The sequence below is a fragment of the Pteropus medius genome, unplaced genomic scaffold (genome assembly GCF_902729225.1).
Source record: "Pteropus medius unplaced genomic scaffold, Ma_sr-lr_union100, whole genome shotgun sequence".
Lineage (NCBI taxonomy): Eukaryota > Metazoa > Chordata > Mammalia > Chiroptera > Pteropodidae > Pteropus > Pteropus medius.
The window spans coordinates 26,696,628-26,720,988 of record NW_024349801.1 but is presented as its reverse complement, the minus strand read 5'-3'; the positions used below and the strand labels follow the sequence as shown (position 1 = coordinate 26,720,988).

The 24,361-nt window shown below is 36.6% G+C and overlaps 1 protein-coding gene across 4 annotated transcripts in view; it reads right to left on the bottom strand.

Annotated features, from left to right (window-relative positions):
* Positions 1-416: 416 nt before the first annotated feature.
* Positions 417-24,361, bottom strand: part of TTBK2 (tau tubulin kinase 2) — a 117,588-nt gene continuing 93,643 nt past the window's right edge. For 3 of the 4 annotated variants that reach the window (XM_039888373.1, XM_039888372.1, XM_039888374.1), the window contains 5 exons: positions 19,507-19,723; positions 16,805-17,016; positions 14,342-14,927; positions 9,687-10,960; positions 417-7,209 (listed from right to left, as the gene is read on the bottom strand). In XM_039888373.1, the coding sequence (XP_039744307.1) occupies positions 6,747-7,209; positions 9,687-10,960; positions 14,342-14,927; positions 16,805-17,016; positions 19,507-19,723 (2,752 nt within the window). In that variant the 3' untranslated portion in view covers positions 417-6,746. Of the gene's footprint in view, positions 7,210-9,141; positions 9,370-9,686; positions 10,961-14,341; positions 14,928-16,804; positions 17,017-19,506; positions 19,724-24,361 lie in introns of those variants that run through there. The other variant, XM_039888375.1, reaches the window with a different exon arrangement.

Genomic DNA, 24,361 nt, shown 5'->3' with positions numbered 1-24,361 from the left:
AATTCCTCTGGTTCAAAGGAAGGTTATAGGTGGAAAGGAGAGGGTGGTGGGGAGCAGGAATCATTCTAATGCTACTAGGAGTGCTTCCTGCGCAGAAGGAAAAAGTACCTCCAGCCAGGGATAGAATGATGAACTGAAAAAGTGGTTATATTTGTTTTTTTTTTAACATTTTCAATTTTATTACACACAGAACCATCTCATATCCCTTAACCCTCGTTTCTATCTGCACAGATACTGATAAGTCGTATTCACTCCAGCGCTGCTTTTTCTAGGTCTCTTCTGGGTGTGGTACTGCATTTCTAACACCTTCTGCTCCCTTTTGATCTTGGAACCTCCGGTGTATTTAATAACTTTACTAAATTAGAAAAATACTTCCCACTTTTGAAATCCAAGCCATCACACAAATAGAACTAGAGTTTGCATGCGGAATGAATATTTTATTACTAGATTATAAAAATAAAATACAAAATAATTTTAAAACAGAACTTAAAACACTGTACAAAGCTTTAGTATGATACAAATGGGAAAATTAAATAAATAATTACACTTTTATGTACAGATGGCCTATACAAAAGCACTCCATGTTTCTGCCAATACTCTATGTCCTTGGTTGCCTGAGCAAAAATGCATAAAGAGGGCTGCTTGGAAGGGAAAGGGACACAATACCTTTGGAGGCATTTCAAAGAGCAATTTCTCATCACTCTGATTTCATGAAGACAAGGGAGAAAACTGGAATTGGTATTGCTTGACAAGAGAGTTCTGGTATGTGGTTCAATCTAACAGCTGCCAATAGTTCATAATGTTCAATATATCTAAAGTAAAACTAGGTGTTTCCCCTCCCTCTTTTTTCCTAAAAGCTGTTAACTTGTAGTAAATGGCCTAATGAAATAGGTTCTGGCTATTTTAGGAAAGGAGGAAGGAGACCAGGGGCTGAGTATGAGAAAGAAGTAAAGGGGCTCAAGCCTGGTTTATCTGATCTGTTTTCTTCTTTGATTCACCCAAGTCAGTTTCAGAGCCCCAAGTGGCACAATTATCTTCCTATCTGTATTTCTGAATCCTTTTTACCTTACTGAACTGATTTACCTACCTGGTGAATAGTAATAGAATAGTTTTGAAAAAGTCCCAAGGGATTCCTCCTCCCTGGGTTGCTCCCTAAAATAAATCACATTCAAGTTTACCCTTGTGAGTGAGTGAAGAACACCCAGAGGGATTCCAGGTATGCTGAAGTGCTGTGCATGAAATTTTAAGGATTTAAACTATGCTATAGGGGGAAAGCATTATATGGCAAGGGTAGTTTACCAAAAATTTGGTTTACTCAATATTTTTAACTGGGTGAGTGAACACTTCTGTACACAATATAAAACAATATAAAACCACTGAAATGAAATTCCTATCCATCGCTAGTGTGTAAAATTATGTCATCAGTAAATTCTATAGTCATATGGACTCAAGGATCTGCCTCTTGAATCCTATTCCCTAGGTCAAGGAACCCAGAACTGCTGGCCTAGGGTATATGAGAGACATGTTAGCATTACCAGTGATACATACTATGCCCATACTATCACTTTCAATTAAAGAGGCAGACCCGGTTAAAGTTTCACTTCTTTTACATGTCTCTTTAAGACCAAGGATCTAGCAAAGTCTAAGGATATATTCAAATCATTACTTAATGAATGGTAATAGTTGGCTATTCAGTGTCTTGAGATTGTGTATAAGCTCAAGGAGATCTTGATCTTATTACATACTTTAATTTTCTGATCCAAATTTGCCTAAAATAATTAAATATCAAGCTTACATTTTAAAAGCCGCAGCCAATAATCACAAGTGAATTAGAAAATGCATTGATGGGCTAAGACGTTAATGTCATCATTTCATGTCTAGCCAGGGATTTTTAGTAATTAAGTTATGCAGGATCCAAATTCCCCTTTACACAAATAGGGATCCTTATGCCATGTCCTGGAGTTACCTAAGAACTACAGGAATTCCCTATATACCTCCTGCAGGTCTCTCTAGCAATGCTGGCAATAGATTCCTCTGGTTCCCAAAACGGGGTTAAATTTCTCATAATTCCAGAGGTATAGCCAAACTACTGAGAATACCCAATGATGTCTCTATACTACTTCCACCTCCTTGAGGTCCACACCAGAGTTCTGTTGGATGACGACAGGGAAATGGAATGTCCTTAACAACCACCTGGGGGTTCTCCATGTACTACATCCTTCTATTTAGCCTGAAGACTAGAACCATCTTATTCCCTTCTCTAAGTTACAGTCTAATTATATCCCTATAGTTTCTAAACTTGGGTCCCCAATATTGACATGTAAGCACTACGTAGCACAGTGGTTTCCATGCCTTAATCCTGTAATACTTTTTGTATTAAAACAGAGGTAACTAATTATTCTGCAAATTAATGGTCTACAGAAACAAACTCAAGAAAGTTAAACAATGCAGTTGTCAACCATTCTATCCCTCAGTGATACAGGTGCTAAAATCTCTCTCCCTTTAGGCAAAGTCCCAACACACATCTGTGATAAATGCACATAAACAGAAATGGGCAGATGTTAAGAGAGTGAATGCAAACAATTCCAAAATATATAAGCATGACAGAAGAAACAGTTCTCTAACATATGCCATGTTTTGATAGATATAAAGGAATGAAAAAAGCTTTAAAATGTGAAAACTTTGATCTCCAAGACAAAATTTAGACTTATCTACAAATAAATATATTTCAAATAGCTAGAGTAAGATGCATTTTTTTTCCCAAGCCACTAGGATCCTGTTTTTCCTATCACCAATTCCTTATGTTAGATTAAGAATGTAGGTCCTAGAACAAAGAATCCTTCGCTCTTGGGGAAAAAGCATCTGTTTTTAATTCAAATCTACTGGGTGTAGAAAAACTATTGTTTTAACTATCTGTGTCTGGGTTTATAAAACATGCACCAATGTACACTTTTTCCTTGTAGATTTGAGTATAACCATAGAAACATTCACATACAAATCTGTGGCCTGGAAGGAATCTCTGATGATTAACAAAGAACCTCAAGTTCCCATAGTGGCTAGGAGCTAAACAGAAAGAGATAACTGCACAACTAGTCCACAGCCTTAATAAGCAGCTAAGATTTGTTTAGTATTTCAAAGCAAAAAATATAAAGTGGATAATAAAACAGTGGGTCTCAATTACCACTTTGCTACTTCTTTAGGATCTGATTAACTTGGCAACTTTTACAAAAAATATTCACTTCACAACATGCAACTTAAAAAACAGTAAATGTAGCTATGCCACCGTTGGCAAGGCCAGCTTTCATACCAAGTTGAGAATAACACTGCCGGCCTAAGACTTACCATTTAAAAGTGTTTAGAGTCTGCGCTTTAAAGTTAAATTTGATATGACCCAATTTTTCTTCTTTGTTCACTGTATGTTAAATGCCTTAAAGCTGTGCAAAAGATTACAATGAGGAATTTTAATATTTTGACCAATCTGTACATATTGGAGATTTGGCAGCATAATTTACAAAGAATGCTACCTAAAGGGACTAAACCATCTTCTGTTCCACCCAAGTAATTCCAGAGATTAGACACAGAAAATAAGGGCAAGTGTGACTAGGTAACCAGTAATTTGTGATAAGAAAACCATGAGGCACTTAATTTTCAAAGGATAATTTTAACTTCTGCCTCATAATACTTTTAGTATAGTTTGGCTTGACTTTAATTAATGGTCATGACCCTCATCTTAGGTAGAATAACCAAACTGGTTTATAATTACTTGGATGATTTATACTTGTCACTGAAATCTGAAATATGCCATCACTAAAAAATAAATAAAAAATGAACTAAAAACAAAACTTGTTCTCTGTATCATACTTTAAAATAAAACAAAAACAAAAATCCTTGTGCCAAAGTGCTTTCCTCAGGGCTGCCAACTTCTCTAATTTTAGCCTAAGACACATAACATTTAAAAGCACAAACTGCTTTTAAAAACCATAAAAGTAAATCTCTATATAAAATAGTACTTAAAAAAAACTACGTTTATGTGGACCTATTGATATATAAGATATAGTCTGTATTCTTTTGAAAGTATCAAGCAGAAACATCTTTGGTTAACTCTTTCCTCTACGTTGCAAAATAAAATATTCTTACACAATGAGGCTGTTTCTGGATCTTGAGTTTGTCAGTGCCATTTAGAAAAGACGGCAACAGTGAAAAAGTTGCAGAAAAACAGAAGGAACTGAGAGAGAAAACATTAAGTAGCCATGTTGCCATCATTGTCAATATTGACTGCTAGCAGGGAAATGCCAATAAGAAAATAACACACACACCACAACTGTAGCCTCAACAGCTTGTCCAATGGTTACCATGAATACATTTCTGACTGAAGGGGTCAGGATTTAAAGCTGGCTACTTTCAGTACAATTTAGCTAATATGACAGAAAAAAGATAATTTCTTAATTGTAGATTACTTCCCCACCACCCCCTAAAAAGTGAGGCTGAAAAAGTAAAATAATAATTAAAAAAAAATTTTTTTAGATAAATTTATGTCAGACCCATGATTATCATCTCAGTTTATCCACTCTAACCATTAAGGACAAAATTATGTGATTAACATGACAAATCTTTGAACCAGTATTACAAGCACGTCCCAGTAATTTTCCCCCTATTAAAATCTTTTAAAAATGAAAATCAATTAACCTATCTTGGCTTGTTAAAGACTGCCAACTCTTGCATTATACACAAGGAAGGCAAAAAGAATCTGATATGTCACATGCCAAGAACATATTTTCAGAAAATGAAGCTAGGCAAGGCCCAAGTGTATGCGAGGCACGCAATAAAAAGGAATTTTACCATTTGTGATATTGAAATTACAAATGGAGAATGAGAAAGAACAAGTTTATATAAGCATATGTTTCTCTATTATTTATAAATATTTATATAATTTACCATGAAGACATGCAAGTAGTGTTACAACAACTATTATACAATATAATACAGAAGGATCGGTCTTCCAATATTACAGTTGCTTTAGGTAAACAACAAATATGTCTTATCTATTGCATTCTTCTGTAGTACTTGAAACTGGAGAGAAATTAAGATTCCACACTATGCTACATTTCTCATGGGAGACCGAATATACCTCAATAGTGTTTTGACTTTTTTTAAAAAAAAAGCTCAACACAGATAAAGAGAACAAGGTAAGTTCAGTGCAGCTTCAGGGCAGCTATAATGCAGCATTAGAATATGTTCACTTGGTAAGGAACTATATTTCTTTTTTTTCGTTTTCCAATTCAACCATATTAGGTTTGGCAGCAAATAACAAGGTCAAAGAGAAAGCACAGATGTTTGCTAGAAGGCAAATTTCAACAACAAGCCGACCATTTTACCTGACCTTAATAAGGTCTTTACAACACAAAAAACACCTACAGAGTATAAAAGAGCCCATTTAAAAAGTCTACTATGATTTAATTTTGCCTGGTTCCTGTTAGCAGAAGAGTGAGATTAGAACAAATATGATCTTCCTTACAGCTTTATAAATTGAGATTATACGGAAATCGGGTCAAGAAGCCCAAAATGTTCAAACTAAAGCCCAGGAGCAGGTAATAAAATATTAGAAGATAAATACTGAATCTAAATTAATTTCCCCAGATACTTGTTCCTTATTGGCTAAATGTATAAAATACAAAGTCTGAGGATTATAAGCCTCAACAACATCTAATTTCTATTTTGCTTTCTAAACCTCTAAAAGCATAAAGTCACATTCCACAGCTTTGTACTTTCTTGGTATCATCTTGGAGGATATTAGAAATAGCTGGTACCTAGAAGACTTAAGGAAGCAAGGTCTACTCTGGTCAGCGTTCCTTCCACAAGAAGGAAACTAACGTGGGGGATGAAGGTTCTCCTATCTTAAAGGGTATTAACCCCAACTCTGTCCCTCTCTCCCTAAAGCACTAACCTTGTAAACTTGCTTTATTTAGACTTTTCCTTTCATTACCTAAGTTTCATCAGTTATGTCTCACAATAAAAATATACTGAGAATATGGTGCTCCAACGAAAAATATTAGGGGCCTAAAAAAAAAGTAACTGGATTTGAAATTCTCAGCATGTGCTGCTAAAAGCATATCAAAATGTATTGTTAAAATAAGAGAGATTGGATCAGGTGAGAAACAGTAACTTTAAAAAAAAGTGAAACCCAGGGAGGGTACTAGGAATGAGGCAAAGTAAAGGTGTGAACTCTCAATACACTAAATAAACACACAAGTCAAATGTATGTCAGCATTGGCTCCCCAGCAACAGAGTTTTTATATACTTTAATATCAGAGCAATTTTGACTCTCCAAAGTTGGGAACTTTTGAATGAAAATATTAAAATGAGAAGTTTCACTTCTGCTATATAATCTTTGAGTAGAGCCTTAAAAAGAAGTAGGCCAGATTCCTTAAAATTCCATTCCATATCCTACCTTCAACTATCAATCCTACAAAGGCAGCCAAAAATTGAGAGTTCATTTAATGTTTCTCCCCCTTGAATTTGCTAGATTGCCCCTTCCTATGCAAAGGCATTGACTCCTGATCTGCTTGCTGCCTCCCTTAGTAATTCCTTATCATATATTTATGTCTCCTTATAAATAATTTATCATATTTCTTTTGCAAGAGAAAATCAACACTGATTTTTTTTTTTTAAATAGACAGTATGGGGACACACATGCATCAGGTTTAGGAGGAAGATCTCACATCTTTCACAGAGATGCAGCCGGGCTCCTATCTGCTGAGTTTACTGGCTGACTTACTCTTCCCTGGAGGGGCTTTAGTGCTGGCCGAGTGGTGGTGGAGGCTGCCGGATCCTTTCAGGCCATTCTTGCTGGGTTTGCAATGCTCCTGTTGGCAGGACCTCCTAGAGGACGAAGATCCTGAGTGGCTGGGAGGTGACTTGCTTCTCCCCAGATGCGGGGATGAACTCCTCTGGTCATGGTGGGGCCGTCCAGCCCTAGACGGTGAGGAACTAGAAGTGCGAGGCAAGGAAGAGCTTCGAGGAGAGGCACTGGGACTCCTGCGAGGGACAACTGGACTCTTGGGTGGTGTTTTTGGATTGTGAGGGGATCCTGGACTCTTACACTGAGTAGTGCTCCGGGGTTTCTGAGATCCATTTTGAAGAATTTGGGCCAGGCGGGAGAATAGGTCTGAGTCGGAATTGCTACTCCCCAGGACTTTATATCTGCGGAGCCTTAAAAGAACAGAGAATTATTTTCATTTTAATTCATTTCAAATGTGTCTAATTCATGTAATTCATTTCAAACATCCCAAATCATAATGCGTATGATAAGAGTTAAAATCAGGAAACACAGGATACAGAGTTACTCTTTCACATACCAGTTGTATCACTCTGGACAAATTATTTAACCTCTCCTAGCTTTTAATGAGAATACTATAATCTCGCATTACTGAGTAGCCAAGTGCAATAACACAAGTACTTAGTTGGATGTCTGCCATTCAGAAGCACTTAAATGTTGTTAGTTCCCGTCCTCCAACAGCATATTTGCTCTTCTGATTTTAAGATTAAAATGTCTCTAGCATGTTAGCACAGGAGAGGGAGAGAGGGAGGGGGAGAAGGCAGGAACTACAGATAAAAGTATATTTCAGGTTTTTTTTACAATTTCCAAAAGAAAAGAGTAGCCACTGGTTTCTCTGGGCCTCAGTTTCTACCCCTAAAAACAGCAGAGCTGGGTTTGGGGACTGACTGCCCCTCTTACTGGCAACTGAGCTTAAGCCAAGGAGTCGAAATCTAGAGAGTATTCATATGAATAGCATATCTTCTTAGCCCTAAGTGTCTTTCTGTTTTGGCTGAAAATTCATTCAGTTTAAGAATTTAAACCTCAAACTGCTGACATGCCACTCCTTATAGAAGGAAGTAGGAGAAGAATTTCCAAGGTTCTATCAGTACATACAGGATTCAGGGAAATAAACAGCCATCATCATCATCATGAGTTAGCAACAAGTTACTAACTTTTCCTCTGAATTTTCTTTCCTCCTCCTTCCCCACCATCTACTTATTCTGAAAAATGGCATGAAACTCATTGGTATAAGCCTACCTTCATGGCTCTAATAGTAAAATTTGAAGAAATGAATAAAATAATTCCTCTGTGTCAGGACCTAAGTGGGAAAGTTGAGTTCCATCTGAGTTCCCAGATGAGTGCCAATCTGGTCAACTCTGTAATAATCTGGCATAATGCCACAGGCTTGATTTAGTTACCAAGTGTTACTTTTAAGGGACACATAAAGTGCTAAATAATAATTAAGATTTGTTTGTTGCAGTCCAAAGTAGCTCAAGCCACAGATATGTCATCTCCGTTAAGCATGGTTGCCAAGCAGAAAAAAAAGAGGGATGTGTAAATATTGCTCATGGAGTCACCTTTTTAAAATGTCTCAGCTAAATGATTGTTTACTCCTCACCATTCTTCCTGTGGAAGTCTAGTCTCGCTGGCACTTCAAATCCAATATTTAGTTAACCTTGAACCTGAAACCCTATGGCAAGTCAAAACCAAACTTACTTTAGATAAGGGCAGCTAGTTTTGCTGGGTAATGATACAGATAGAATCTCACTTTAATATACTTCAGAAATCCTTTTAACAGGTAGAGGCCTATCTAGAACAGGTTACAGTTTTCATGTTAATGTATTCTGATTTTCACTTGTTGTTAGAAGAGCTTTCCCTTTTCTTCTTCAACAATTTAGATCATTCTACTCTGAAAGTGAGTAATGGCTCTAAGGAAAGCACACTCAACTGGTTCATCACCTCTCAACATTTTCCCCTCTTCTTCAAAATATAATCACTCTATGGTCAACAATACATGAGAATATTCAATAATCAAGTATATCATACAGTAAATATTAAAGCAGAAGCTCTACTATATATAACTGTATCTATCATCGGACCTGGGGGAATCTTCTATAGGATTTCTGTTTGTTTAATTCATTATTATCAGAAAAAACAGCACTGCTACCAGGGTCCAGTCATCAAATGATGCATTCTTTACTAGAATTTGGCATCATAATGACATCTGTTAAGAGATTCTGACTAGGCAAAGCTAGATTACTGAGTATCTAGTTAAAATAGACTGGAAAAGAAGTAACCTTTGTTACATGCTAGTAAGTACTGCAAGCTTTAGATGTACGCTATTTTATTTTATCCTCCCAAAACCACCAGGCAGGAACAGTGGCTAGTCTCTCCTCTAGCAATTTATCAGAGGCACTTGAGAGGTCCCCAAGGAAAGACTTGAGTTGCCTTTTTTCCACCAGAAGCTTGACTAGGTCTGGCTGATAAGCTTTCTTTTGGAGGAGCTTTTCTTTTGCAGAGACTGGAGAGGATGATTCGAAAGTTGAGTCTATTTCTTGTGCTAAAACAGGGATTCGGCTGTGTCTAGTTTTAGTATTCGAAATCTAGTCGAATACTCTCTAGATTTCGACTCCTTGGCTTAAGCTCAGAAATTGAGGTTCACACTGCTAGAAAGTGGGAAAGCTAAGAATTAACCTGGATCAATGTGACCCCTTCTACTACACTGTGCTATGAGGCTTGGTAAAGGCAGGGAAGGAAGTAGATGATCAGAAGAAGCAGGCAACAAAGAAATGATACTACTGATATATTCAGTCAAGCAGAAACAGAAATATTGCTACACACTTAACATAGGGAAAGCTTATAACATTACCTGGCTTCTACTCCAGGTCTCATGGGTGGCTTTCCTGGAGGTGGCCGAGGCAAAAACTGAGATGAAGTCGAGCTATTCACTTGATCTGTGTTGACCCATGACACTGGCCTTGGAATTTTGCTCTTTCTGCACTGGGAGATGATGGGTGACAGAAAGCTATCTTCAGCTGACCTGCTCAGTGGGGAGTCTACAGCCAGTCTTGAAAAGGGAGTGAAGACTTCCTCCTCAGAAAAGGGAGCAGGAACAGTGGCTAGTCTCTCCTCTAGCAATTTATCAGAGGCACTTGAGAGGTCCCCAAGGAAAGACTTGAGTTGCCTTTTTTCCACCAGAAGCTTGACTAGGTCTGGCTGATAAGCTTTCTTTTGGAGGAGCTTTTCTTTTGCAGAGACTGGAGAGGATGATTCGAAAGTTGAGTCTATTTCTTGTGCTAAAACAGGGATTCGGCTGTGTCTAGTTATGAAGGATGACCTAACCACATCCTTCCGAGGTGGGGGACAGTGTTCACTCTCTGAAACACAATGATATAGTTCTCCATTTCTAGGGACAATTTTCTCTTTCTTACCCTCTTGATGCAAAAAAGTAGGGAGGTCTCCTTGATGACCTGGCAAGTCTTCGCTTTTGATGCCATCATCTTTAGATATCTTACTTTTTTGCATTGCTGCCACCTGCCCTATTTGTCCTTCAACATGTGGGTCAATGACTCGTGGAGAAATTTCTGAAGTTCCAACTGCCAGAAGCTTCATTATCTCATGATTTTTGTCCTGATTTGGCACCACACTAAAAGTCTGTGACTTTGTCATATCGAGAGGTTCAGTAGTAGCTGAGTGATCCCTTTCCACAGTTACCAAATCTCCTGGGAGAGGAGCGATCTCAATATAATGCTGCCCTTTACTTAACTTTGCATCTTCATTATCTGACCCTAGAAGAATGCTTTTCTCTTCAGTTTCTCTAGGGAGACTCTCAAACTCCCTCACTGACAGTCTGTTATGGTCAGGAAGGTCTTTTGGTCCCAGATCTTGGGATGTGTCACACTCTCTAATATTGGGTAACATATCATGACCAATATGATCTATCTGAAGCCCCAAGTCTATTCTGCTTCCTCCACTAGGAGGCTCTCCCTCTGTCACAACCAAGCCAGAGAAGTTCTCCCTTGGAGAGTAAAGTTCCACAGTGGGCTCCACAGGATGAAGGTCTTTCTTTTCTGGCTGGTGACCATAGTGAAAGCTTCCTGAAGTTGATTGTGTAGATGCCACAGAAGGTCTAGGAATTGTAATCTGGAAAGAGAAAAGAAAAAAAGTTAAGATGTAATAATGTGGAATATAAATGAAGATGCAGGATTTGAGATTTAACACCTAAAATTCTAATTTATAAGACGAACTCAGATGTTGACCAGATCTGCCCAATTCATACTTAAAATGAAAAATTCTGAAATAGAATGTATGACACACAAGTTCCCTACTCAGGAACTGTACAGCACAGTCCCCTCTGAGGTTCACCTCTGCTTTTTCTTTAGCCTCTGTGTTCTGGAAGACTGATTTCTACAAACTGCATTATCCAGGCTCTCTTCCCTTCTCATTTCTGGGTTTGCCCAATGGGCAGTACCAACAGAGAATCAGAGAGTTTGACGAGAAAAAGATCTAGGTATCAATTCTCTCTGCTTCTTCCCCAAGGAACTGCAGGTTTCGTGGTGGCTACATTCCACCATTCCTGGCCATAGTTCCTGTCACACGGCCCCACTCCCACAGATATGACTCTCACCAGGTTCTACTAACAGTCCCTCTTCCTCCTCTTAACTACACCTACACATCTGTAAAAAGTTCCTGTGATTAAATTCTCTCCAAGCTCTTTTGAGTGTGCCAGCTATTTCCTGCCAGAATAGATGCAGGATTATAGGAAAAATTATTGGCAAATTATTTTAAGTTGAAAAATTCCAAATTTACATGCATTTTGTTATTTCCCATAAATTCTATTAATCAGACAACGTTAGGAATATTATATCTTCCTATAAGCAAAGATATATAAAAATGTTTATTAATGTTCATATTACCCTTAATTTTTAAAGGTCAAGCTTGTAATAAATGAAATTCTATTATCCTTCTACTAAGGTCATTTCAATTCCATCTGAATAAGATTTTTAATATCTAATAAGAATGTCCTTTTTAAGGTAACTAAAGTTTGTACATCTTCACAGTTGTTAAAAGAGACATGTAAGGAGGCAGAAAATGTCAACCACATAAACTGATGAGGAAAACAGCTTTTTTAAAAAATTGAATAAGTCAAATCACTTAATGATGCCCATTAAGTTCTAGGAAAACCATAATAACTGGTCTGCATTCAAAGTAAAATGAATTTGGAACTGTCATGGGAGATTTTGCTTAGACCTCATCTCTAGTCCAAGGACACCAAGAAATCGGTATGGTTCCAGAATCAGATAAGTTGTTTGTATCTGCTTCTCTGCTGTGTCAGGAATAGAGTTAGGTTTAAGAAAATGTAAAGCTTATCCTAAGCCCAGACCAGGGAGAAAACACCTAACTAATATTCTGGAATAGCTCCTGAATGGAAGCAGTATCCTGAGGATCTGTCGGGTTAATCCCAGGTGGGCTATTTGGGTTCACACCAGAACTCAGTACATTTTACCTTCACATCATCAAAAAAAAAAGAGAAAAGCCTGAGAAAAGATACAGACTAACAAACTGTTTCCTATCAAAATATGTCTTAATTTAAAATATTCAATTAGAACAGTAATATGGTTTATCATATCATCCAAGATAAAGCATACAGAGCTGCAAGAGATCTGGAAAGACTACTTGGCAGTATTCCTTATTTAATGTGCCTGTAGTAAGCTAAGGAAGTGATAACATCTGCTTTATAAAAGTACACTCTGAATTTAAGCCTCAAGAAGAGAATCAAGATAAATGTATTTTTATCGCAAGCTCCTCATAATGAAGGAAATAGTAAGTTTAATACCTTAGACATAAGTAAAAAAAGCGATGCACTTGACATTTCTTTAGAGACCTTCAGTTAAGAAAAATATTTCAGAATACTTGAAAATAAGGTCAAACTTATAATATCAAATATATCAATACAAGTCTTTCAACAACGTAATAGAATGTTTCAGATGGTGTTTAGAGAACCATGAGAACAATCTTTGTGGACAGGACAGTATTGATGGGAGACAACAAAAAATACTAGGAGAAATCGAGCCAAGGCTTTAGAAAACCTTTATGAAGGAAAGGACACCAGAATGCTATATAAAAAAAAAAATGCTTGAACAATGGTCAGTACATAGCATAACAGAATCAAAGAAAAGAAGAAACAAAACCTGAGAAGGAATGGAAAGAGAAAAGGTGGGATGAAAAAAGGGATACAGGGAAGGGAGGGAAGTGGTTAAGACCTGCCTCTAATCCACAGGGTACCTTTGTACAACTTGAAAAGGATGCTCTTTGAAGAGGAAACAGCCCCATATAAAGTTTGGCTAGCAAAATTTGAGCTAGATTTCAGCCCGAACTGCTCCTTTGGCTAGGCACGCAGTAAACAACCTGTATAACTATACAAAACAGTCCTGGGAAAGAAGGAAAGACCAACTAACTGATGAAGAATGAGGCAGGAATTTATTTCTCTATTTTAAAGTGCAGTTAAGTTCCTACAGAGCTGTACACAAAATCAAATTTTGTTATCTTTTCTCAATGTTTTACACCTGCATGAGAAATTGTGTTCTAATAGAAAACATTTCAGCCTGGAGAACAACGTTGTTTCTGGTGAGTTGGAAGAGAGGGCTGCTAGATGATTATGGAATTTAAGGACACCGGGTACTTCCACCCATGTAAGGACAGCTGTACCTGCTGGTGGCTGAGCCTTATATACACAGTTCCTTACTGCCTTCATATCTGGATTTTCTGGAGCTCTTGCTGCTCACACAGTCGCAGGGGGCAGCACTGCTCACTAAAAACAAGTGTCAACAGGCTGATGCCCAAACTGAGAATGCCCAAACTGAGAATAAAGTTTCCTCAAAATGTTCCTTTGCAGAAGACCTGCATCAGTTACCTTCAGCTGCTTGCTAAAATGCAGATTCCTGGACTTACTCTATTCCAGACCTACTGAAGCAAAAGTTCTGGAAGTGAGGCTGGGACTCTGGATATTAAACAATGGAAATCAAAGCTGTAAAACTATTGTTTTTAAGAAGAATGTAAAATATGAGCAATTTCCAGGTGATTACAAAAGAGAAAGGGGGGAAAAAAGTATTAGACGTAGCAACCGAATAAAGCAGAAACCATGAATGGTTAACTATATGCCTTCCTCACCATATTTGTAATGTAGAAATTAAAAATCTCTAGAATTACAAGTTTTTTTTTTTAATCATCTTATATATACACACAAAAATAGATAGATCTTGGGGTCTAATTATCAATGTTACTCTAAAATTAGGCTATAATGATATTTTTGTACACTGAGCTGCTGTCCTGACAGGAAACCTCAGTTTTTGAGAAATTTCATATTGGAAGACTGACTATACAACTTAGTTAGCAGACATCATTCCTTATAGCCATTTGCCAAAATTAGACCTCTGCTGAAGAACCTTAGTTGACCAACTGTTAGTCCTTTCTTAACAGCACCTTGAATGGATAACAGAAAAATGACAGGAACAAATGTCTTACCGCTGTAAGGGGTCCTTCCGCTTGCGCCTCCATTGGACTTGTGGGTGTTGCTGCAATAAACTGACTAGCAGATCCAGCCTGGAGTTCTAGCCTATCTGTATACTGTTCTGAAGCAGCAGTGGCAGGGCATTCTCCAGAAAGTGCTAAGATCACACCTGAGGTTTCCTTCTTTAAATGAATATTTTCTGCCCAAGGACCAAATTGGAGCTTTTCATCTTGAGGTGATTCTTCTAGGACTTGAAGTACTTCTGGCTCTTCATCAGAAGGGCTTCCTGTTGTTTTATGACCTAAAGCCTCATTTGCTCTAAAATCCTGAAGGTCCTGCTCCTTGTCCACAATCACCCATTCTTTGGAATCATCCTGCTTGCAGGAGCTCAAGTTAACAGCTATAAATCCATTGCTGCCACCACCATCTGCCTGCTCAGGGGTGTTGGCAGAGGCAGGCTTAGAAGCATCTGGAAGATATTCTTCATCATAGTGCCAGATGTGGTCAGTATGGGCCCCAGCAGGAACACAAGGCTTATGAAGCAGAGCAGGAAGAACAGATTCCTTTCCTGCACTGGAATCTTTCTGCATTTTCTCCAGGCTTAAGAAAACAGAGAAAAGTTACTCGATTGTCCAAGGGGAAAATTATATAACCTATAAGCTCTATACAGAACTAACATTCATACACAGATGAGAGAAAGTATAGATAAAGCATAAGGAAAGTTAATAATGCTCTTCTTCACCTGTCATAATTCTGTTTTGGAAGATGTCTCTCTTGCTGCAGGGCAGGAGAGAAGCCTAACTGGGTTGCCTTGTATGATCCATTTCATCTTTGCTTTGCCATTTCAATCACATTTCCCTCTGCATTCTCTGAGAGACTGAGAAGAACTTACCCAAGGGGCTTTTGCCTCACCAGAAGTCCCAAGAAAAGAAATAAAAAAGCCAGTATACATAAGGCAAATATTTTCTGCCTTTGTTTTGTCTTTAGAGATGTATGTAAATGTACACTCATTCAAGAACACTCCTCCAAAGGCAGGGCTTTGGAGAAGGTACTGTACCTGCCAACCACACCTGGCCCAATAAGCACGCAGAACTCCATACATGGTGGTAGTGGGGTGGTGATGGTGATTTGAGGGAAGTATATTTTCAGTTTTCTTGGATTAAGAGGCAGTTGACATTGTATATAAATCTCTCTGCTTTCTGAGAAGCAGGCAATAGTGTGACTGGTAGTATCTGGCAGCATTGGTTTCTGAGAACTGATCTCATCTGTAGGGATGCAGTTTAAGCAATACCTTTTTTTCTTTCCTTAAGTCTGTAATTAGGTGCTTCCATTTCTTCAACTGTTCTCTCATCATTCTAGGTCCTGGTTTGAGTTCATTTTCTTAGATTACTTGTCTTCTCAACTCTGTCTTATCTCTCAGCTCTTTCCCCAGCATGGATGCTCTTTTTACTTCCATTCTTTTGTTAGACTAATTCTTTAGCAAACTAAGCTTTTATCCCTGTTGCTTCTATATTTATTCCTAATCTTAGCCATAACTCATGCTTAAATACTGCCCCAATCCAAGTCTATCCTTTTGATCAATGTGTAGATACAAGCTTAAGCACATATTACCATGAGTTTACCATGTGAGAAAAAATAGACATATATGAATGACTGTTTAAGACTAGACTAGACCAGAATGGCTGAATTGTCTTTGGACACAGTAACTACTATGTTAGTCAAATATATGGTCCTTCTAACCTAATATTTCATAGCTAATGGTAGCCACCAGGGATACAGATGAAAGAGTGTTACTATTATTAAAGTCACTCAGGTCTTAATATTACTAAAGCCTTCTATAATTCATAAATACATCCCAAATTCTTTTTTGAGTTTCATTCTGTCTTCTGCTATCAAAGGTTGAGGGTAATGGGCCTCATAACTACGAACTACAAAGTCATTCCCAATGTCCATAGTTTTCTAAGTTCCACCTTCCCTTCTGTGCAGAATGATAAACTTCCCGCGCCTATTTTTCCTACAGCACTTACTCACACAGAAGGCCGTCATTAAATTGAATTGTTTTGCCTGTCCCCTATGTATAAATTACTTTTTCCTTCCTTCATGTACTCCCCTCCTTCTTGCCCTCTCCAACACTATACTGCATCTTCTCCATTACAATAAAAGAGAGCACTTTCCAAACAAAATCACTCCAAATTGTTCGTTTGATTTATATCTAGTATTATGAAGTTACCTGCTCCTACTGCTCAACTCCCAAAGCCAAAGGCTATGTTATAGAGTTTATAACAATATTAGGAGACAATTCACATCAAGAATCAGGATGATAATTTAAAATATGGATGAAGATGAGAGATTAATCAAATCAATGCTACAAAAATGCAGTTTATTTTAAAAGACTTTACGTAATAGAAATAGATTTTAAAAATTTTTTAAAAAGTATCTTAGTTGCTTTAAAAAAAAAAAAGGGAAAACTTTTATACCAAGTCTCAAGAAACTTGTCAGTATCTGGCTTTGGCTCCAATGTCAGACGTTTTTCCAGCTCAAAGCTGTGGATAGAACGTAACTTTCGCACCAACGGAACATCTCTGTCTGGCTGAGTAATCTCTGAGCGGACACGAATCGGTGAACCGAGGCTTGGAGCATTCAGAATACCATTTGCTTGACCATGGCTATTCTCCTCTTCAGTAGCAGCCTAGACAAAATATTAAAAAGAACAAATGAACGAATGAACGAACAAAAGAAGAAAAAACACTGAAGTTTTTATTGCAAGCCTTTCAATATATTGAAAGCAAATGACTAGGATGTGTTTTCAAAAATTAGGATATTTGAGCTAGTTTACTTCATTACAAATTTGTCTATTAACCCTTTATTAAATGAGTTTTCTTAATTTATTTGCAGTTTCAGTATTATTTCATTTTTTTATATTTTGGTACAAAGATAAACTATCTAAATATGTTTAACAACCTTAGCTTTTGGTATTATGTCTAACTAGATGCCTGCAGGACCCCAGTCCACTAAACTAAAACTTGGAAAGGGCATTCTCTTTGGGACATAAGTGGTCTCATACAAGGTAGGAGAGGTTGCCAAGCCTAAATAGTTGCCATGCTCCTTCTCTAAAAAACAAAGAAGAAGAAAACCTGGTGTTCAACAGTAAGGAGCTGGGCAAGGCAGAAGGAGGCTGAGCATCAGACAGCACAAAGGGGTGGGGCTACCTAAGGACAAATGCCTACAGTACCACAATTGTTAGGATAATTAAACTTTATACCAGTAGTCAGGTAAGAAAGGGAAGTCTGGGACATCTATTCTGATTAAAGGTCCTCAGAAGATATCCCAAGCAGGATAAACAAAAAGAAATAAATGATTGGACACACTGTAGTTAAAATGCAGAACATCAAAGACAGGGAGAAAAGCTAAAAAGTAGCTGGGAAGGGAGAATGGGTGGAATGATCATCTACAAAGAAAAAAAAAAACAATGAGAGTAACAGCAGACTTCTGAACACCAAGAGTTGAAGCCAGATTAAAAATAACTGTCAATCAAAAATTTTGAACCCATAAACTATCTTTAAAGAATGAGGCTGAAAAAATACATTCACAGTTAAGTAAAAATTGAGAAAGTCCTCTACCAAAAGACCTCAACTAAAGGAACTTCTAAAGAAAATATTTCAGAAAGAAAGAAGATGAGTCCCGACTTTCAAAAATGCAAGGAAATGGTAAACATCTTTGAAAAATACATACTAAACATTACTTGTATGAAAGAACACCACCACTAATCTAATTTGAGTAATTTTCTTAAAAAAGAGAGAATTAAAAAATAGAAGAGAACTAATAGAGATTAAGTAGTGATAATGGGGTGAAAGAAAACCAAAGTACTTACACTCTATGTCAAGTGTCATTTCACTCTTGCATACAGACACTCATATAAGCTGACAACTAAAGGTTTTTTACTGTAAGAACAGTTTGCTCCTGGTGCCATAAAGACAGCCACAGCTGATATTACAATAATCTGACACCAACTCCTTGACTTTTCACTACTTATTCCTGATTACTCTTAGTCCAGATAGTGTTTATTCAAATAGCAAAACCAAAGAGCGGCATATCACATCTATGCAGGGAATGCTTTTGCAAATGACTCCCATAACTGAAAGTATATACTGCCAAGTTTTTAAATTATATAGTTTAACAATATAGTGTGTGTGTGTGTGTGTGTGTGTGTGAGTGTGTGTGTATTCCAAAGACAGGCCAAGCTCCTCAGAAGTGATCATAGAGGATTCTTTTCAAGATAAATTACCCATTCATAAAGCATGACTACCCAACTTTCTATCAATCATGTTAACAGGCATGAGCCCAAAGTCTCATTTTACACATATAAACTTAATCTCCTTTGCAACTAAATTATTATAAAAACATAGGAAGCACCCAAAACTGACTGACTTCTAATTACTTGCCCCTCTATGCCATTTATCTTCATCTGATCTATAAAAACAAAAATGACAAGGAACAGTAAGATCAGAGAGAAATGTGGGGATAATATGACCCAAGATTACTAAAAATTAACCACTTGGGGAGGATTGTTTTATGAACTATATAGATGTCTAACCAATATACTGTATACTTAAAACTAATTTAAATAAATTTTAAAAAATTAATCATTTAATTCAGAAATCTATCTCTCCATACTTATATGTGGACCTGCTTATAATCCTAATGAAGATCATGTCATTTGTTCAATATCCACTTTGTCAACCCATAAACAGTTTGATGCTTCCCACTTCCAATCATCACTCCCTCACCTCCATTTGAGACAGTTTTCAGAATGGGTACTCTTAGCTCCATTGGTCCACACTATAGGAAGGGCCCAGAGTATTTTCACATTATTTGGAAAGACTATTAACTTCTGTTCTATAGATATCTCTTCTTTTAGTCTGAGTGTTTAGTTATTTTTTTAAAATGCCTTCATCTTTTCCACAAAATACAAGATGAAGATTAATGTTTGGTGTCCATACACAGGTGTTATGGGCAAAATTAGCAAAAATATTATAATTATAAATATAGAAATAACGAGCAATAGAATGTTGTGTCTACCTGTCATTCGAAATTGAGAATCAGGACACTTTGCAAGAGCAACAGGAGAATAATAATAAGCACATAGAAAGATATCACTTCCTATGCAAGAAATATGCACCTTACAAATCCCAAGCTTTATCTTGTTTCTGTTGACATCTATCTCTTCCCAGACATCCTTCTCCTGGGGACGAGGGTGTCCTAAAGATCCAGGCAATTTATCTGGTGACACACCGACAGGGATGCCATTCTCCCCATCACTAAGCTGTTCATCTGGAAACACCTCATCTGTATTTTCTCGAAGCAAGTCTCCTGGGATGGGAGTGGCATTGGCAATTCTAAAAATGAGGGGTAAAAAAAGGCAGAACTTAAAAACACCAGAATCAAAAATTACTATGAGACTATCCTACATTTTGTTTCTGGATTTAAATGATGACATCTATATATCATAAGAGAGTAAAAGGAAACAAAACGAAAATCCTCGGAAACAGGCCATGAAAGTTCTACAAAATAAAACATCTACATTTTGATCAATAGAAATTTCAAGCTGATATTAAAAGCTGATATAAAAATACAAATTCTAATACAATAACTCATTTATTTAATAATCACTTTAAAAGTTAGAAGTATTTGATATATGTCCAAGAAGTCTTTGTCAATTTTAATATTTTTTATTCTTTACCCATTTTTCTTAGAGAATAACAAAAATTATAAACAGGAAAATGTTAAGTGACATAATGATATAACCATGTATCAGATCAATCAGTTATACATTTTTTAATAGTGTGAAATGTGCATTTGTTTTTTCATTTACAGACTTTTCTCTAAGTACCAATTACATACAAGGGGCATAAAGAGGAGGAAGAGAATTCTTGCCTTTAAAGGAAAACTAGGAATTCTGCAATTATACAGTTCATACATTCTGCATGAACTGACTGGGAACAATACAGAAAATATTAATTGGCACTCTGTCTATACATTTCTTTCAAAGTAACTTCATGTCCTGTTTACATGGTTGGTCATCTCTCTCTTAGACTTCTGACCTCTGAAGAATTTTTCTAGTTCTCAGTTATCATTCCCTAAGTGATCCAGCCCCTGCCAACTCTAATGTTCTATAACTCTATACTCTATAGTCTTTTGGTTTTGTTTTTTAAATACTGCTTACTGAACACAATATTTGGCACACAATGAAACCTTTTCTTAAAAGTGATCTGGAATGTCTAAAAGTAGAAAAAACAGTCTTTGGTATATTATCCTAACACAATTATTATGAGTGGTAAAATAAGCATCTTCTCAGTGAACCACTCTTACTTAGAGTTAACAGTTAGACCCTGGCCCTGGTGTCATACCTATGTCATGCTGAGAGAAAAAAGATCAGTCATTTTTCAGAGACTTGTTCTACCAGATTTGATGACTGTCACTAGCACCTCTCCCTCCCAGGGGTCAGTGCTAGAAGATGAACTTCTTTATCAATAGGTTAGAGGTAAATAATCTAGAAAAACACTGATAAAGACTCCCAGGAAAAAAACCTTATAGCCTTGGAAAGTAGTACTTGTAGCTCTGATAAGAGGAAAATGTTTAAAGGGTAGTTGGCCTAAAATAGTTCGAATGAAAGGATTATAAAAGAAAAGTTCAGAAACAAACTGGCTATTAAAAGATTTTTCAGATCTAAGTTTAATATAATTTATTTACTATGCCAAGAATTACATTGGACACTAACATATATTGTTATGTAGTAATGCAAATGTTTACTGGAAGAATTCTTTCTATGCCTGAGAAAAGAGGCTGGCAAAAGGATGAATATTTGACTTCAGAAAGCTCAATCAACCAGCCCCACATTTTCCCTCCATTTTAATCACTCAGTGTTCTTCTAAATCTTTTTTTACTTGTGCCTAGCTACTATTGTGCTTCTTTCCAACTACCCCAATTCCTTGGCATTTTCTTCTTCTACTCCTCAGGAGACAAACTATATCTCCACCTATGAAACTGCTTCTATTTTTACTCTATCTTAGTTTCTTTTGTCTCTTATGCTTCAGTATAATAGCACACACTTCAAGGAACTCTTCCATTTTCTCTATGTAGACTCTCTTCCAAATAAATACAGATATGTATTTATTCTCTTATTTTTACTCCTTACATAATAATTATCTTCTTCCTTCTCCCAAAACTTGAATCCTAATCTGGAGTTTGAGGTAAAGAATTACTTCCCAGGAAAATCATATTATGTTAAGGAATAAAAATGAGTGAGAATGTGTATGTGAGAGAATTATTAGCACATGGTCTGTGTTTGCAGGCAAGGTATAAATTATAGAAGCAGACTGGGGGGAAAAAAGGAGATGTATGGACAAACAAGAAAAGTGGAAGGATGGACATCTTTTTCACATTTCTTTTGTCATAATCTAAGTCAGGGGTTGTCAAAATAGGGCTTATCAGCCAAATCTGGCCTGCTCACCTATTTTTGTTAATAAAGTGTTATGGCACACAGGTATGCTCATTTGTTTCCATATTGTCTACTGATGCTTTAGCACTACCACAGCAGCAGTAGTGATGACAGAGACAACAGAGCCCACGAATTTATCTGGCCCTTTACAGATAATGTTAGCTTATTCCTGATCTAAAGCATCCTCTTTCCTACCTTCTCATGAACTTCTTTTCTCCTTCTACTAGAAATTCAGAGTTATAGGACATAAATTATCATTTTTTCTTTTTAACACTGATTCTCTAGAGTTTTCCAGATATTTGTCCATATCACCTACAAACAGCAATAACTCAGAGTCAGCAAATGTTTTTTTAAAGGGCCAGAAAGTGAATGGTAGGCTTGTGGGTCTAACTCTGCAGGCAAGATTCACTGATGGTTGCTAAATATAGTGGGTAAAAGTATGATGAAAAACGAGGAATAGTCTCAAAGTATCTTCCCACAAGATATTACTTACAAAGGGAAAAATAGTAACTTTACAGTGGAGAAATCTGGCTAACATTACCTTAACAAGAGTATCAATATTAATATCTTCAGTAATAAGACATTATGTACCTCCTTAATGCCATAAATTTCCTTCTGATCTGGGTTTAAATGTACCCCACAGATTCTATGTAATATTTTAATTACCACTATTTTCCCTATGACTCCAGTTTGTATTTTCCTTTTCACCCAAGAGTAGTTTAATAGGAGATTTTTAACTGGAAGGGCCTTTGACATTTTTGTTTTTGTTAGTAATTTCTAGTTCTATTACAGTGTGATCAGATAGTGTAATATTTCTGCTTTATGGAACTATGGATATGTTTTCTTGGTGACTTAAACCAATCAATTTTTGTGAATATCTCCAAGGCACTTGAGCAGAAGATGCAATCTCTATCATCAAGGTGTAGAGTTTGAAAAATATGCATAAGATCTAACTTACTGATCACGTTGTTTGTCTTCTGTTTCTCCTTTGTTCACTCGATCTGTCTTGAACTGAATTCTTATTAAATCTCCAATTACTAGTGCATTTCTATCTATGCCTCCTTGAATCTCCTATAACTGTTGCTTCCTAAAGGGGACTGTTGTAATTCCGGTGACTAAATATTAATAAATACTATATAAATACCTATTTGTTGTATGTCTTTCTCTATAAGATGGGTATTTATAAACTTGTTTTTGTCTCAATTTATAAACTTTTTCCCCTGGTATTTTGGTTTGCCATTTTGTTTCAATGGTCACCCTTTGGACATATACCCTTTTAAATGCTCTTAGTCCCCGTTTTCTTATTTAATATTTTACCATTGAGTTTCTCAGTTTTAACTGGTATTGTTTTTCTTCTTCAGGGACTCTAAAACTAATGCTATTCCTTCTCTGCCTGCCTCTCATTTGCACTACTTTCTTGCTAGCTTTTTAAAATGATTTCTTTGTTTTCATTCTCTTGGGGATTTCCCCCCTGATTTTATTCAATGCCCTTTATTAAATAGTCATTGAGTCTATTCTCTTTTTGTGTACTTTGTAATTTATTCAATTCTGAGATATCTTTTCCTTCCATTTCTGTCCTGAGTTCAATCAACTTTCATTTCATTTCTTCCTCCCTCTTTTCCTTTACCTTTTTCTCTCCCTACTCCCCGCTACCCTCTGCCCTTTTCGGTCTATTTCTTTAAAAAAAAATTTTTTAAACTTGTTTTTCAATCATAGTTGACATAAAATGTTAGTTTCAGGTGTACAACATAGTGACTAGACATTTACATACCTTACAAAGTGATCACCCTGGTAAGTCTAGTACCCATCTGACACCACAAAGTTATTACAATATTGTTGACTATATTCCCCATGCTGTAGTTTACAACCCCACTGCTATTTTTATAACGGGCAATATGTACTTCTTAATCTCTTTCACACTCTTCAGCCATCCCCAAGAAGTCTATTTCTATTTTTAGGTTTTAAATTTCTGATTTAAGGTGATTATATGTTCAAATGAATAAGTATATTCAATTCCTTTTGGGGATTTGTCTTACGGTTTTCTTCCTCATGGTTGTTTTTCTGAGAAGAAATTTTCTTAGTTAACATGTGTTAGATTTTCTTTTCTTATTTTTTACAATAACACTATGGATCTTTAAAATCTTTTTCTTGTTCATTTTTGTGTTATTGGAGTGTTTTACAAGATTCATAGTTTAATTAGTGCCCTCTTCTGTCAGTAGAGCATATAATCCAAACCCCTAAGTGGATTTTTATTTGTTTTTGTGGTCAGGAGAGATATTGTATGTCCTATAATTTTATAGTTCTCTTTTCTTGTAGGTACATTTTATCTCCACATTTGCCCCTCTGCAGTAATTGATTTATTGCCTTTCAGCTCCAAATTCATCCTTTTTGCTTGTTCTGTGAAAGCAGATCTGAGACCTTTAAATAGAGAGAAATTGCTAGAGGAAATATTTTGCTTTGGGTTCCAGCGTATAGCTTGGCAAGCTTCTCTAGCATGTTTGGCTTTCTCCAGTGCAAGGCTCCTGCAGCACTGCAT